The sequence below is a fragment of the Cololabis saira genome, chromosome 8 (genome assembly GCF_033807715.1).
Source record: "Cololabis saira isolate AMF1-May2022 chromosome 8, fColSai1.1, whole genome shotgun sequence".
Classification (NCBI taxonomy): domain Eukaryota; kingdom Metazoa; phylum Chordata; class Actinopteri; order Beloniformes; family Belonidae; genus Cololabis; species Cololabis saira.
This window is the reverse complement of record NC_084594.1, coordinates 7,267,633-7,283,208: the sequence shown is the minus strand read 5'-3', so window position 1 is coordinate 7,283,208 and position 15,576 is coordinate 7,267,633. Positions and strand designations below refer to the sequence as shown.

The following is a 15,576-nucleotide window of genomic DNA, read 5'->3' as shown; positions in this document are numbered from 1 at the left end:
AGAGCCGGCTTGGTGCGTGGGAATCACCTCCCGCGATAAATCCATATTTTAAGTTGGACTCCTGGTATTGTCTCTTAAATTTAGCTTTCTTTTTCTTTGAAGTCATTGGCTGTTCTTCTGTGTCATCACTGAACCTTTTCCCCTTCGGAAAGAAACTTTCCATAGATGTCTGTTTCTTACTTAGCTTGTGGGTTAAATTTCAGCGTTCACGTGACTGATACGAATGAGAGAATCTGGTCATTTTTCAAAATAAAAGATTGTTCGGACAATAAATAAAAAGGAAATTCAGTAATGCAAGTTATTTATTCTTTCTTGTGCAGCCGAGTACCAAATGGTGCCGGGTTGGGGACCTCTGCTCTACAGGACATAACTCCCTGTCTGCACGTCTTGCAGCGACTTCTAGTCGCATTACCGTCCGACTGAAACCAGGATTGTGTTTTCTGTTTTCAGATTCTGGTCCTGAGACACGCCATGGAGGCGGCCACTGGGGAGCGGGAGCGCGACATCGCCGCCCTGCAGGCAGACCTGGGCGGCGTGCGCTCCGAGCTCGAGCACTGGAGGTCGACGGCCGCCAAGTACGAGCTGGAGATCAGCCGCCTGCAGGATTCCTTCATCCAGCAGCAGCAGCAGCAGAACTCGGCGAGTCAGCTGCAAGGTGAGCAGTCAACGAAAATTATGACTAAATATCGTCGTCAACGAACCTTTATCACCTGAGGAAAACGAGACGAGACGCAACAAAAACGCTGGTCATGTGATGATAACAATAACTAAATATATAATGCAATATCGTAGACGAATAAAAATGAGACTAAAATGTAGATTACAAAATAAAAACTCAGCTAAAATGTGTCTCAATTTACGTTGAACAAAACAAGACGAAATGTTCTACCAAAGATCCTTAATGTCCATGTTTTCAGTAGTTTCTCTGGTTTAGTTCTGCTGGGTGACGTTAGTCCTCAATCCCAGTCGCTGCAGCGGGGAATCAGATCCAGAAGATGCAGCTGCAGAGTTAGAGGCTGATGCCGTTAACGCAGAGCTCTAGTTAACGTCAATTAAAAACAAAGTTACATAGAGAAACGCAGGGATCTGCTCTGGGGCTGGAGAAGAAGAAGAAGAAGAACCATCTTTGGATACACTTTCCTACATAGACGTGGAAAAGAAAACCCAATGTGTCGGAAAAGAAAAAGATGGGGAGAAATGTGGAAAAATAAATATGTTGTAAACTCAAATTAGAGTCTTCTGTATCTGGAATGAATGTATTCTTGAGTCTAAGGTAACAATAATATAATAATAAGATAACATTGTTTGAATTGTAAAATGGGTTTGGCTAAATACAATCTTTGACTAAAACGAGACTAAAATGGTGCTGGACAATTATAACTAAAATAAGACTAAAATGCTCAGACTTTTAATCGACTGAAACTTGACACGACGGAATATAAACCTGACTAAAAGTAATAAAAAATAAATTGATAGCTTGACCCAAAGACTAGACTAAAACTAAATTTGAAACAGGCTGACAAAAACAACACTAGAGCAGTGTTTGTGCGTCAAAATTAAAATCTTATCTTCTGACGGGGGGGAGGATAAAAGTGTTTTAATAGATGTTAACCATGCATGCTCTTCTGTTTCCCTCTCTCTCAGTGGAGTGTGTGTCGCTGCAGCAGCGGTGTGTGTGTTTGCAGCAGGACTGTGACGGCCTGAGGGGCGAGCGGAGGGCTCTCACAGATAAACTGCAGCGCCTGGAAGCGGAGCTGAGCAGGTACACACCTTTACAAAGGCCTAAAAACACTCATATAATACATATAACACTCAAAACACTTGTATAATATGCAGCAGTCAACATTTGAAGAGCCCGCTCTTGTCTCAGGACAACTTTTTGAAGTGTTTTGATAATTGAAGGTTCGTTTGGATCGAGCGCCACAATAGACTACCGGTAATTTAACTTTGATCGCAGCTCAGAAACTCCCTGTTTGTTTGATCGTGCAGCTTCAATCTTCTATCTTCTGTGTGCTTGAGTGGACACAGTGCCTGTCCTCCCTCTCCCACTGCTCCCTGCTCACTCCAAACTCATCAGACAGTTGCCATGGTGATGGAGACGATTGGACGATGTGTTTCAGGGGGTTTAGGTCCGACCTCCTGTTGGGGTAGATGCAGCCTGGCTTAATGCACAACTTTGATTTATCGCCTGAAAACTGAGTTTATGGTCATTTAAGACAATTTTAAACCTTTGAAAACACAAAGGCATAAATAAATTAACTACCAGAGTAAATAAGTTGGTTAAATATGTCGTAGTTAGGAATGGATGTCTTTTTTTCCTTCCTTCTCTCTTCACTATTCAAGTGCTGGAACTGTATCGGGCCGGCCACCTCCTACGGGTCTGACGGCGGCCCAAAGTAAGGGACAGCTTAAAGGGAGGAGAGGGGGAAAGAAGTTTATAATTGAGAACTTATAATAAAGAGGGGAAAAGGGAAAAAGAATCAAAAAACAAAATACAAACAAAGGAATGTATTTAACTCCGCTCTGGCATGGTCACTTTTTGCTTGTTTTGTTTGTTTTTCCCTTTGTCTTTGTCTCTATCTCGGTCTCTCGTTTCTTCTCTCTTCTCTCTTTTCTTCTTTTTTAATTTTTTTTTATTATTCATTCATTTTATTATTTATTTATTTATTTTTTTTAAATTTCTTTTGCTGCCGTCTCTCCTAAAATAACCATAATTCTAGAAAACCATCACTCATACACACCACACACGTGCTTGCATACACACCCACATACATGCCCACATATAAGGAGAAATCTGAGTAAAAACATATATTTTGTTGTTTTGTTTTTGTACTGCCTTGTTTGTCTGTTTTGTAAAATAAAAAATGTGATTTCTGAAAGTCCACAAACTGCAGTCACTAAACCTGGAACAGGCTGAACTGTGTGAAGATCGACATCTTTATTGGATTTCCAGTATTTTGAGCCTCGAACAAGGTTTTGGTTGAAGGTTGATTATGTTTTTGTGGCTCATGCAGATGTTGATATATTACATCTATTTGGTACAACTGCTTCATCACTTTACCCTGACGGATGTGAAGGCTGCGTTCTGTTAGTTTGCAGAGTGGATTCTTATGTTTTATGTTTTTTAGGATGATGGGTTGATTTAATTTTGTGATCGGCAGTCTTCTGATCGTCTCAAAACTGTCGACCTAAAGGAGGTCTGATACTGGCAAGTGTGCAGGATGTCATTCACTTTGGTTCAGGAGGGATAAACGGAGCAGAGCCGAGTCATTAGATCAGGTTCAGTCTGGACTCGGCAGTAAAGACTGAGGAGGAGGAGGAGGAGGAGGAGGAGGAGGAGGAGGAGGGAGTCTGAGGGGAAGAAGTGAGACGTTCAGCTCATTCAGGGAGTGAGTGACGGGGGACGACAGGCGTCCTGACGGCTGATTGAACCAGACTGAGCAGGGAAAAGAAAACCCAATACAGGTTCCCAAGGAGACCAGAGCTCAGCAGGACTGATCTGAGTTCAGCTGCATCTCCAATAAACTGCAGACGGCTGCCGTCCGCTGAAACACCAATGAAAACACGTATTGAACTCCTCACCACAAACATCAGAGCTAAGCAGAATGTGTTTATTTGCAGCACGAGGGAGCAGAGTCTGGTCCTCACCACCAGTTTGGAGTCTCTGGAGAAGAGGGAGGAGGTTCTGCAGGACAAACTGGGTTCTCTGGAGAACCAGCACCTGCAGGATGCCGGAAACCTGAAGAACCAGCTGGACCAGGCCCAGGCCCGCACACACACACTGCAGAGAGAGGTACACACACACACACACACACACACACACACACACACACACACACACACACACTGCAGAAAGAAGTACACACACACCCTGCAGAGAGAGGTGTACACACACACACACACACGTACACACACACACACACTGCAGAGAGAGGTACACACACACACACACACATATATATATACAGGGCCGCCGCAAGGGGTGTGCGAACCGTGCGACCGCACGGGGCCTCGCGCTATGGGCATTTTTTTTTGTTTTTCCCCAATTTTTTTTTTTTTCTTCGTTTTTGTTTTTAGTTTTTTCCCTTATAAATATCAACACACGTTCCATTACAGACCTAAATGTGTACTAGTCTGTGCATATCAATAAATATATGTGCAATTATGCGTGTGTCGTTGTTCCATACAACTGATCCACTATATCCAGGTATCCAGTATTTTGCTAATTGGAGAGTTAAAATTGCACATATAGACACTCAATCCGACCCGAAAAGCCCAAATTTTTGTAACAAATTTATCTAACGAGGCTTTCAGAGAGGCATTAAACTCTTCAATTTTCTTTAGTTTTTTTCTTTTTTCATCCCCTGATGGAAATTTCCTGAATCTGTCTCGTTCTCTCGACATTGTGTGACAGTTTGTTCCAACTCCACCGTCTGGATCAGAGCAGCTTGTGTCTGCGCTTGGTCTGACACAGTTGTATTGAACAACAGACATGCGTCATCATTGCACATATATTTATTGATATGCACAGACTAGTACACATTTAGGTCTGTAATGGAACGTGACTGTTGATATTTATAAGGGCAAAAACGAAGAAAAAAAAAACGAAAAAAAATTTTTTTGGAAAAAAAAAAAAAAAACGGCCCATAGCGCGAGGCCCCGTTCGCACACCCCTTGCGGCGGCCCTGTATATATATATATAGATAGATAGATAGATAGATAGATATATATATATATATATATATATATATATATATATATATATATATATATATATATATATATATATATATATATATATATATATATAAACCAGCATTCCAGGAACGTAGAAAAGTATCATTAAGACTTGTGAAAGATATGATTGAGTTTGTGATCGTTTGTCCAGTATGAAGATACTCAGTCGCAGCTCGTGGACCTCCGTCAGCGCTACGACAAGACGGAGCAGGAGAAGCTGAACATCCACCAGGAGCTGGAGCAGTGTAGGAGCAGCCTGAAGCTGCTGCAGGACAAGACCAGCTCTGTGAGTGCACACACACACACACACACACACACACACACACACACACACACACACACACACACACACACTCCCCAGAACACCAAAGACTTTCAGGACTGTTGGACATGGATTTATTTCTCTGCTCGCAGTTGAATACTGATCTGATTCAGTCTGAAAGTACCAACTTAAACAAGTACTGACTAACAAAAATGATATTTGTGTTTTGATTCCAGCAGAAATCAACTGTTTTATGTCTTATATTTAAAAGAAAGTTACTCTTCCAGCTGAAGCAACATCACGTGCCATCAATGTCTCTCCTGCCCTTCCACGCAGCGCTAATCAATACGCTGATGATTAGTTTGTCTCTCAGAAACACCGGCGAGGCGGAGCAGCTTTCTCTTCTGTCCCCCACCTATTTCCTCCCGTTCTGCCTGCAGCTCACCCCCCCCTCCCCGTCATTGGCTGCTGATTCAGCTGCCGTTCGTCCTGTTTTTACAGGTTTTGTTCAAACAGATCTTTTTAGAAACAAACTGATGCAGAAGTTAGTTTCGTCCTGATTATCTAACGTGAGGATCGACCTCTGAAATAAACGTCTGTCGCTTGCTTTGGATCCAGTTTTTCACATTACAACACATGATGCCTCAAAAGCTTTAATTGTAGCGTCATGAGAAGATTCATCACTGCTGCCGTCAGTAGTTCTCGTCGGCTGAAGCGTTAAGACGCCACAACTAAACTGTTTTCAGCTCTTAATAGTTACAGATTTGTATTTAACCCTTTAAGGCTCCCGTTTGCATATTTGTTTTCAAAATGTACAATTACAACCAAATAAAACAGAGAAATAATTATTTTTGCATGTTAAACAGGAAGAGTTTCACTTACATATCCCGCATTTAGTCTCCCAGAGTTTTAATCCATTAAATCGTTTGGAAATTTTTTATTTATTTATATTAATTTATTTATAGATCCGGTACGTTACAGCTCGTCCTACGTTGACGTACGTCGACACCTACATTATCACGTTTTCAGTGTGTCGTCAGGTTGGATTTTTTCCCGTGAAAAGGGAGGTGACGTCCCCCGGGAAACTAATCTGTTTGAATCTGCGCTCTTGTTCGAGATTTTCATGAAAGATTACTCACCGACAACCCACACACACCATACACACACTACACACTCACTATACAAGCCCACACACACACACACACATAACGGTTTACCGTGAGCGACGCAGATTTCGGCGCCGGGTGAAGACGTAATATCTAAATGCGATATATAAAATTATATATCTCAAAAACTAAAATATGAATTAATTCCAAATAAATCTGAAAGGCTTGTGTGTTACTTTTTTTCCATTGACAGTTTTGAGGGATCTAGCTATGAGATTTCTATATTTAGAAAAATAAGTGTAAAATTAAAAAAACGATTTACATTTTTTTTGCTAGTTATTTGCACTTTTTAGCTATTTATTTATTTACCATATTTTCCGCATTATAAGGCGCACCTTCAATGAATGACATATTTTAAAACTTTTTCCATATATAAGGCGCACCGCATTATAAGGCGCTACAGTAGAGCTGTGGTTACGTGCATCCATTAGACCAAGGGTCGGCAACCCGCGGCTCCGGAGCCGCATGCAGATCTTTCATCTTTATACTGCAGCTCCGAGTGGCTTGGGAAAATAAATTACAAAAAAAAAACTAAGTATTTAATTGAAGTGTATTTTATTTGTGTTAGTTCTTTAATATTTTTGTTCTAAATTGGAAGATTATTGTGATCTTGACATATTAGAATAAATATTTTTTAATTGTTTTTCGTCGCTCAAAATACATATATATGTCTATGGTTGCGAGACCTGTTGCGGCTCAATATTGATCCATATATAAGGCGCACCGGATTATAAGGCGCATGGTCAGCTTTTGAAAAAATTGAAGGCTTTTAGGTTCGCCTTATAGTGCGGAAAATACGTTAGTTAGTCTGGACTTGTAACATACAGATTATTAAAGATTGACTTATATGGGTTGTTTTGATGCAGAGCAAATAAAATACTCCATAAAACATGCAGAAATGTAGAAAGATGCTTAGGCGACTAGGGGTTGGATGAATGGGTGGCTGGTCATCTGCTGCGGTGTTTTGAGGATGTGGCTGCTGGTCATGTGGCGATGGCTGCGTTGCTTGGTAGAAACCGCCGGCCGGGTACGAGCCCGTCATCCCTCCTCTGCCCTTCCTCGTCTCTCCTCCCTCGCTGCTGCTGCTGCTGCTGCTCCTGCTGCTCCATCCTCCGTGTTGGTTTTGGTTGATTTGCTGGCTGATTTCTTCCTGTCCCTCTCCTCCCCCCATCCCCTCCTCCCTCCTCCCTCCCTCCCTCTAGCCATCCATATTGCAGCCTGTCCCAGCCATATTCATGGGCCTTGTCCTGGCTCTGCTCTACTGGTGTTTCGGCCAGTTGTGGTAGAAAGGTATACACCGACGTTGACATCAGTCTTTTGTTTTGTCTGTCTGTCTTGGCTGCTTCAAACTGTCCGTCATCTCTGGAAGGAAGCGAGACGGAGGTGACGCCACAGTCTCGGTCTGTGATGAATTCAGGGTGAAACCGTGAGGGGAAACGTGTCTATTCTTGGAAATCAAACCCTCATCCTGCTAATTTAGATGAATTATAAATATTTTAGGGCCAAATTTGTTTCTCGCCACATGAATCAAGTCCGTTACCCCAGAACCAGGACTGACGGCCATTAGGAGGAGTCAGACTGGCGGTGAACCTGAATTCTGATCAGCCGGACTCTTATCACCTTCGTTAACTTCCTTTCCAAGACTGGACGTCGTCTTCATCGTCATGTCGCCTGGTTTTTGTCTTCTGAGTCGTTTCTAACTGCATGGCTGTCCGTCAGTGTTGGTCTTCTCAGGGATGGACTCGGACCGACCTTTAACGTGACGCATCAGGGAGCCAACAGCTTTTTATTATTATTATCATCATTGTTTATATCATATTTATCCTCAGACATCTTTTTTTTTTAAGTTAAAAGCAGGAATTATTATTTCAATCAGTCAGCAAACTTCAAGATCTGAACTGAACCATTGTTCCTTTTTGTTTTTACATTAATTTTGTTCACGTTTTACTAAATGACGAGAGGAAGAAGGTCCATCTGGTCAGTGGTGAGAGACCGTCGAGGATCATAGAAATCACAGCTTCAGTTTAAATAAAATAAATCTTCATCTGCTCTTATTGGTCGCAGTTTTTTAATTTGGTTGCAAACGTTTAGTCTGCAATTTTAGTTTATGCTTAAGATGTTAAGACTTATTTACATTTTGCTGCTAAACTACTTATTTGCAAGTCTGTGTTGATGCGGTTTGGCTTCCTGCGTCCTAGACCTAAGATGACCTTTAGGGAGGTCAGGGAAGGTCACCGAGGTCTGAACGGGGCCGTCGTCAGAAATCTTAATTCACGGAAGAGAAAAACAATCATGAAACGGTTTATTTTATTGTTGCTGACGTTTTAATCCAAACGTTGCATGAGTTAAAAGCCGTCGGGAGTTTAAAGAAGCCGTGTTCTTACTAACGCGTTCACCAGCCGTCTCTTTACCTCATTATCTCCTTTTGTTTTTCTTATTTGATGCTTGTTTTTTCTCCATCGTTTGTTACAGGATCTGTGCATATTTTTTCTGCTTTTAACCGCCGTTTTCTTTTGTATTCTTTCTTGCTTTAACGTTTCATGATTTGATTATGCATGCGTCTTTATTCGCTTATCTTTTTTTGTGGTGTTTTAATTATTATCTTTTGTTCCCTGCAGCCACTGGCCACGTTTTCTTCTTTTTTTACCGCCATCTTCCTGTCCATCACGTCTGTTTTGTTGTTTGCTGCTCGTTCATTCAGCCGTGTTCGACCAGTGTTTCCATTTGTTGCTGTGAAGGAAAACTGGTCGCTAATATTATCGTTTCTGCTCGGGTAACCTCTTCAACCGTGTTTATTTTCATGCTCCCACTTCTTTTTTCATCAGTCCCAAACGTGATTTTATTTTTTTGAACATGGAGCGTTCAAGTCATCATTTTTATGCTCAGTTTTGGAAACCACATCTTTTTTTTTTTTGTGCCCATCAGCTTCTCTTCCATTCAGCTTTTTTATGTTTATTTAAGAGAAGTTTCTTCTCACATCCTGATCTTTCTGAAAAGCTTAAAAGCGTCAGGACAAACGGATACGAACTTCTTATTTTTTCACGGATAATAATTTGAATTAAAGTCAGCGAAAGCAGTCCGGTTTCCGTGGTTCTGTTGTGCCGACGTCATTTGTTCGGAGTAAACTCTTCTTGGATCAGAAGATCCTAAGTTTTAAAATAAAGTTGCAGTTGGTGAGTGTCAGATTTGCTGATATTTGTTGATATTACATAAACTTAGAGAAACAAATCTGCTCTTTCGGCACCACGAACAGCTTGAAGTTTCCACCGCTCACGGCTCCTCCAATCAGAGCCAGGGTGGGCGTGTTTACCGAATGTCTGAATCCTCCCCCAGCCAGCGAGTAAACATTCGCAGGTGACGGATTCAGGAAGACTGTGAAACGGTTGACAAGGTTTATTATTTAAAAACGTATTTACCTCCATTTGTTACGTTATTGATTTATTTTGGTTTCTGTTCTCTGACGCCACGGGTCTCCATAGTAACGTAATTTACTCTCTGCGGGGAGGGGGGCGGTTCTGGAGTCTGGTGGCGAGGTTTTTTGTTTATTTTGGGGAAGTTCCCGACTAAAACTTTTAGCGATTTCACCCCCAGAACCAAACAAGAATCCTAACTAGATTACAGAGCTTGTTCATGGTGTCGTTTTCCTGTTTTATTCCAACACAGCAGCACAAAAGACAGGATTTTTATTCTTTACAGGAGTCCTGCAAAAGGAAGTGTTCCTTGTGTGTTTTATTATTTTATTAACGAGTTTATCCGGTTTTCCCAAAGCGAGAGAGAACAAAAAAAATCATCTTTTGGACTGGAAGGGCATGAATACTTCTTTTATTATCGTTTCCCCCCTTGGCTTATCTTCATCTTCACTGTCATTGCACTGAGGGGGATTTTCGTTGCGCTAACTTGTCCGTTCTCGCGCCTCCTCCCTGACGAAAAGTTTTCCAACGATCCAGGAAGAAACCAGGAAGCACATGTGCATCCTTCCTGGTGGTTTGGTCCTGGCGAGGAGGCGAGGAGGGACGTCAGCGTGATGAAAACCTCCCTCTGTCTCTCTGCTCTCAGAGCTGGAGCTGCGTCTGCGCAGACTAACCTGCTTTTCTCCGTCTCTCTCTCCCCGTGTGTTTGTCGTGTCTCCAGAGCGGCTGGAGCCCCTGGATGCCGGTCGTCGCAGTGATGGTCGCCGTGACGGCAGCCGTCCTCTACCCCAACCTCTCCAAGAGCAGCTCCACCTAGGACACACACACACACACTCACACTCACACACACACACACACACACACACACACACACACTCATACATACACACACACACACACACACACACACACACACTCACACACACACACACACACACACACACACACACACACACACTCATACATACACAGTCGAGCGCTGTGAGGAGAGAATCACTGCTTTACTTGTATAAAGTATAATTGTACATAATTGTAGAGGGAATATAAAGGTTGTGGTTTCTACAGAGGACTCAGATGCGTTGTGGTTTATTTTGAGGTTGTTTTTTTTTTTTTGTTTTCCTTGAGTTTTGTCATTTTTATTCTCTGCTCTCTCTCAGTTGTGGTGGGCCTGTTTTGGTTTTCGTCACCAGCAGACGGAGCTTCCTCACAAAACGATAAAAACACCTGCTTCATGTTGTAAATGTGACGATAAACAGACGACAGAGCGAGAACGTGGCCTTCCAGCGGCCTCGGCGCGGCGTTGAAACTCCGTCTCCTCCTGCTGCTTTTAGATCTCTAGCAGCGACGGATCGGGAGAGACGCTCTCAGAGAGCTCTGCTTTGGTTTTTAGCTGCTGGTTTTTGCAAAAGGTTCCACGATCAGTTCAAGAAACCAGAAAAAATGACTTGTATCAGTTAAAAACCAAAGTAATCCCACGTTATCCACAGACGGAGACCGCTGCATCTCCTCCATCAGTGTTGTTGTCGAGTCTGCTGGGGGGCGTTTCAGGTTCCAGGAACTTCCAGGAAGTTCTGCTTTCAGTCCACTTGGTTGGATGTCTAACATTGACCTCTGTTCTTTCTCTTTATTCCCCTCTCTTCTCCCTCTCTCTCTCTCTTTGGGGAGTTTGAGGTTGGGTTGGAAACTTGAAGCCAAATTATTGAAATGTGTTCAGAATATTTTTTTTTCTCCATATATTTTTATTTTGGGTGCACGGAAAAAGGAGGTCGAAGTGCCTCTGATGTCGAAAGTGAGGACCAGATCTTCTCCAGAGCTTTTGACTCTCCCTCGCAGCCATATTCCCATTTGAAGATACATTTTTGATCAATAAATGATGTCCTTATTATTGGAAGGTTTTTGAAAGCTCCACAATTTAACTGAACGATTTCCATCTTCAGCGACACCCAGGTTGTCGTCATACGAGCATGAAGATGGTTTATTTGGTATCTGATGATCTTCTAGCAGATGATGCTGCCGAGGTGGGGGCGGGGCTAAAAGCTCTGGAGATCTCCGGACGATTTTCACTCGTCAGCAGCTCTGAAGGATGAAGCGTGCACTTCGATCCGTGTGTTTATTTTTTCTTGAGTTAAAAATCTAAAACAAGAATCTGCTGCCTTCGTGTTTTAAGACTTGGACCTGAGAGCCCGGTCCTCAGGGGCAGATGAGATCCGGTCCTGTTGCCGTGGGAGACGCTGATTTTCTGACAAAAAGCACAAAGTTCTCACCCGTCACATTTGGCAGCAAATCATCTTCACGGCACAGACCTGTACCGACTCGTCCTGAGGAGCTCGAGGCGTCTGATTTGTTAAAAAGTCTTAATTGAAACACTGCTGTCCATTTCCTCACCGACCCGGTATTTCTGCTGAGCAGTGACCTTCGACCTTCGGTTTTCTTTTTCCATCTTCGCAGAAAAAAGTGGCCAAATAAAAACCTGAGAGGAGAAATAATTGTATTATGGGATCAAAATTTTATTTAATTTGTTTTCTCACCGACATATCGGGCTTCTGTCGAAAGGTTTTTAACGGATATTCAATTTTAAGGTGTGGCTTGGTTCACACCTGGGACTCTTGAGCGGCGTTTGTCATCGTCTGTGTACTCTGTCTCGTCTCCGTGTTGAAAAACAATAATATTTGACAGCGAACAAATATTCCTGATGTTTTAAAGAGAAAAACACTAAAGTACAGAGAGAATTGTAAAAAAATAATAAAAATGTTAATGGATGATGTGCAACTAGACTTATTTTGTTAAAATTGTTTAGAGATACCATATGAGAGGGAGCTATGTAGAGAATATGATGATGTACTGAATATGCAGAGCGATGTTTTGATTAAAGTTGTAGCAAGCTGACCCACCACTTCTGTTTCCCGCTTCTTCAGTCACAAGTGATTTTATCCAGAAACTCAACTTTCAGTTGGGCTTTTGCAGCTTTGTTCGTATCACCTGGTTCCAGGAGATGAAGTCGAGTGGATTCCAGCATCCTGCTCCATAAACGGATGGGGGGACTAGTAAGAGATCTGCTGCAGCCGTGTTGAATGTCTCCAGGCTCCGTTCCCTGAACCACGACCCCACACACCGCAGAAGAAAAGTCGATCATAAATGACTCTTGAATATCTCTTAAAGTGTGAAACAATTTACACCTCAAACATGTTACATTGTGGGTCTAGATTATGCTGCCTTTGGCTCTCGGCCGATAAGATCAGCACCAGTTTGTCATATTGGCATGTCTTTTCTCAGCTCCTCATCAAAACCCTGAAGGATTTCTACTGTTGATTTTGGCCCTTTTGACATGTGCTCTGTAACCATGACAACAGGAGGCTGTTTACATAATCGGATAACACCTCAAATGGGTGGAAGATGTTGAGCATGGAAACTAAACGGTAAAAAAAAGAAGAAAGATGTAGTTTTGACGTTTTATTTCTGATGTGGAGCATCCTGAGGTGAGATGGATGAGCTTGTAGCTCCGGCAGGAGTTGGGAGGAGAATCATCTGGACTCCAGCATCACTCCGTGTAGGTTCTGGATTACAAAAGTGGACTAAATACTTCATGTGGACACACAAAGTACAAGACTCTCAGAAAATTAGAATATTGTGATAAAGTTCTTTATTTTCTGTAATGCAAAAATGTCATACATTCTGGATTCATTACAAATCAACTGAAATATTGCAAGCCTTTTATTATTTTAATATTGCTGATCATGGCTTACAGTTTAAGAAAACTCAAATATCCTATCTCAAAAAATTTGAATATTCTGGGAATCTTAATCTTAAACTGTAAGCCATAATCAGCAATATTAAAATAATAAAAGGCTTGCAATATTTCAGTTGATTTGTTATGAATCCAGAATGTGTGACATTTTTGTTTTTGTAATTGCATTACAGAAAATCACATTAATCTAATTTTCTGAGACAGTCCTGTAATTCCCAATCCTGTGTAAAAACGCTAAACAGGGGATACCCAGTAATATAAATGGTTGGAAAGGACAAGCCCATAATCCAACAGTTTCTCACATAATACAATTTAACTTATTTCCCCTCCTCTACATTCCTGAGGAATGTACATGATAAATTAATAAATTTAGTGATTAATAAGCTGTTATTCCACATCCGCAACATAAATGACCCCAGAGACGTATGTGACGTCAAAACGAGAAGAGACATTGATGAGGACATCTATGAATCACGCGTCTGGGCATGCGCAGTGCAGGTGTGTTGACTTGCGACAAACAGGCATCAATCACCCACCTGGAACATGACGTCACTTTTACGAGAAGCTCCAGACAGGTTTGTGCAGGTGATGATGAGCGTTGATCAGAATCAGGTGTGCTGCTGCGGGAAACCAGAGCCACGTGGTTTGGAGAGGTTTGAGACTCTGGACCGATGAAACGGACAAAAAAACAACAATTTAGGTTTAGAAAATCCTATTCTCTCCTATCTACAAGATCTACATACTGGAAACAGATGTTTCCAGTCGCTGGATGTGACACACGTGGGGTCCATGGAGTCACATCTGTCCCACATCTGTTCCTCATAAAAACCCCGTCGGTTAAGGCTGATTTATGGTTCCGCGTTAAATCGACGCTACGACGCGCACCGTACGGTGTGCGTCGCCGCGTACCCTACGCCGTAGGCTTAACGCGGAACCATAAATCAGCCTTTATTAATCCATCAAGTCGCAGACGTGCTGGTCGTCTGTGCAGGATTAAGTTACTAACACTCAGTTACAGATAGAGATAAGACCATTATTTATGGAATTCCTTCTGACATAAAAAAAGGAAAAGTGAACAAGTTTAAAGGATGTTCAGTCAAGTAGAAGTTGCAGAGATAAGAGGGGGAGTATTCATCAATGTTATGATAAAGAGGGTTGGAGTGATTAATGGTCATGTTTTCCACTTCAGTCCTTCCTGTAAGAAAGGGTTGTGTCATTAAATTGTTCATTAAAGTGTCACATCTATTTCTTCTGACTCACAAGTGCATCAGTTGAGTCCCACCGGAGGAGCTCAGGTGTTGTGCCAAAAAGTGATTGCCTGCCAGAATCTGATTTCTTCTGATTTCTGGTCGCGGGAGCGCGCACAGCAGCCCGTTGATGCTTTTACACAAATGAAGTTCCTAATGGATAAATACAGTTATTTATTTATTATTATTATTATTATTATTATTATTATTATTATTATTATTATTATTATTATTATTATTATTATTATTATAGCGCTAAAACGTCAGATTTTCAGATTATGAAGCTCAAGAATGAGATCAAGTCATATTCAGGCAGAAACAACTTTTCATTAACTCCATTTGGCCTTCAATCAGTTTTTGGCAGGTGAAAATGCCTATTTTGTGTTGTAATAGTCCTTTAAAAGAGTTAAAAGCAATCCTGTGAGCTCTAGTGTTTATATTATGAAGCTCAAGCATGATATCAAATCATATTTAGGCAGAAACAACCTTTCATTAATTGTATTTGGCCTTCAATCAATTTTTGGCAGGTGAAAAGACCCATTTTCAGGGGAGAAATCAGATTCTGGCAGGCAATCACTTTTTGGCACGACACCGGGACCCAAACCGACACCTTTTGAATGAAAATATAAAATCACTCCAGCAAAGTCCCTGGAGGTTTTCTATCAGAGTCCCTGACCCAATGAATATGAAATCAAACTTGATTTTATTGATCTCCATCAGTCTCAGATCACAACACAGATCAGTGACGGGACGGCGAGATGCGTCACTCTGGTGTTTTTCCAATTTTTAAAATTAATGTAACAGAAAAGCAGCATAAGATGGAAACCTCAGGGGTTTTGTTTTATAACATATTTCTGTTTTGAGTTTGCTTTTATAACTTGGAGGATAAGAGGTTTTACAAATCTCAAAACGAACATATTAAATTACATCATATAGAATCAGAATCATGTTTATTTGGCCAAGTCAGGTCAGACATATATACTCTTGATTTGGTTCCTGTCAAGTTATT

At 41.6% G+C, this 15,576-nt stretch overlaps 1 protein-coding gene across 4 annotated transcripts in view; it reads left to right on the top strand.

The window, feature by feature from the left end:
* The window catches only part of LOC133448269 (sarcolemmal membrane-associated protein-like), a 76,758-nt gene extending 64,290 nt beyond the window's left edge, over positions 1–12,468 (top strand). For 2 of the 4 annotated variants that reach the window (XM_061726644.1, XM_061726642.1), the window contains 6 exons: positions 451–655; positions 1,645–1,762; positions 3,622–3,793; positions 4,889–5,023; positions 7,368–7,455; positions 10,297–12,468. In XM_061726644.1, the coding sequence (XP_061582628.1) occupies positions 451–655; positions 1,645–1,762; positions 3,622–3,793; positions 4,889–5,023; positions 7,368–7,451 (714 nt within the window). In that variant the 3' untranslated portion in view covers positions 7,452–7,455; positions 10,297–12,468. The remainder of the gene's footprint in view (positions 1–450; positions 656–1,644; positions 1,763–3,621; positions 3,794–4,888; positions 5,024–7,367; positions 7,456–10,296) is intronic. The other 2 variants (XM_061726643.1, XM_061726641.1) reach the window with 1 other exon arrangement.
* The last annotated feature ends 3,108 nt before the right edge of the window (positions 12,469–15,576 follow it).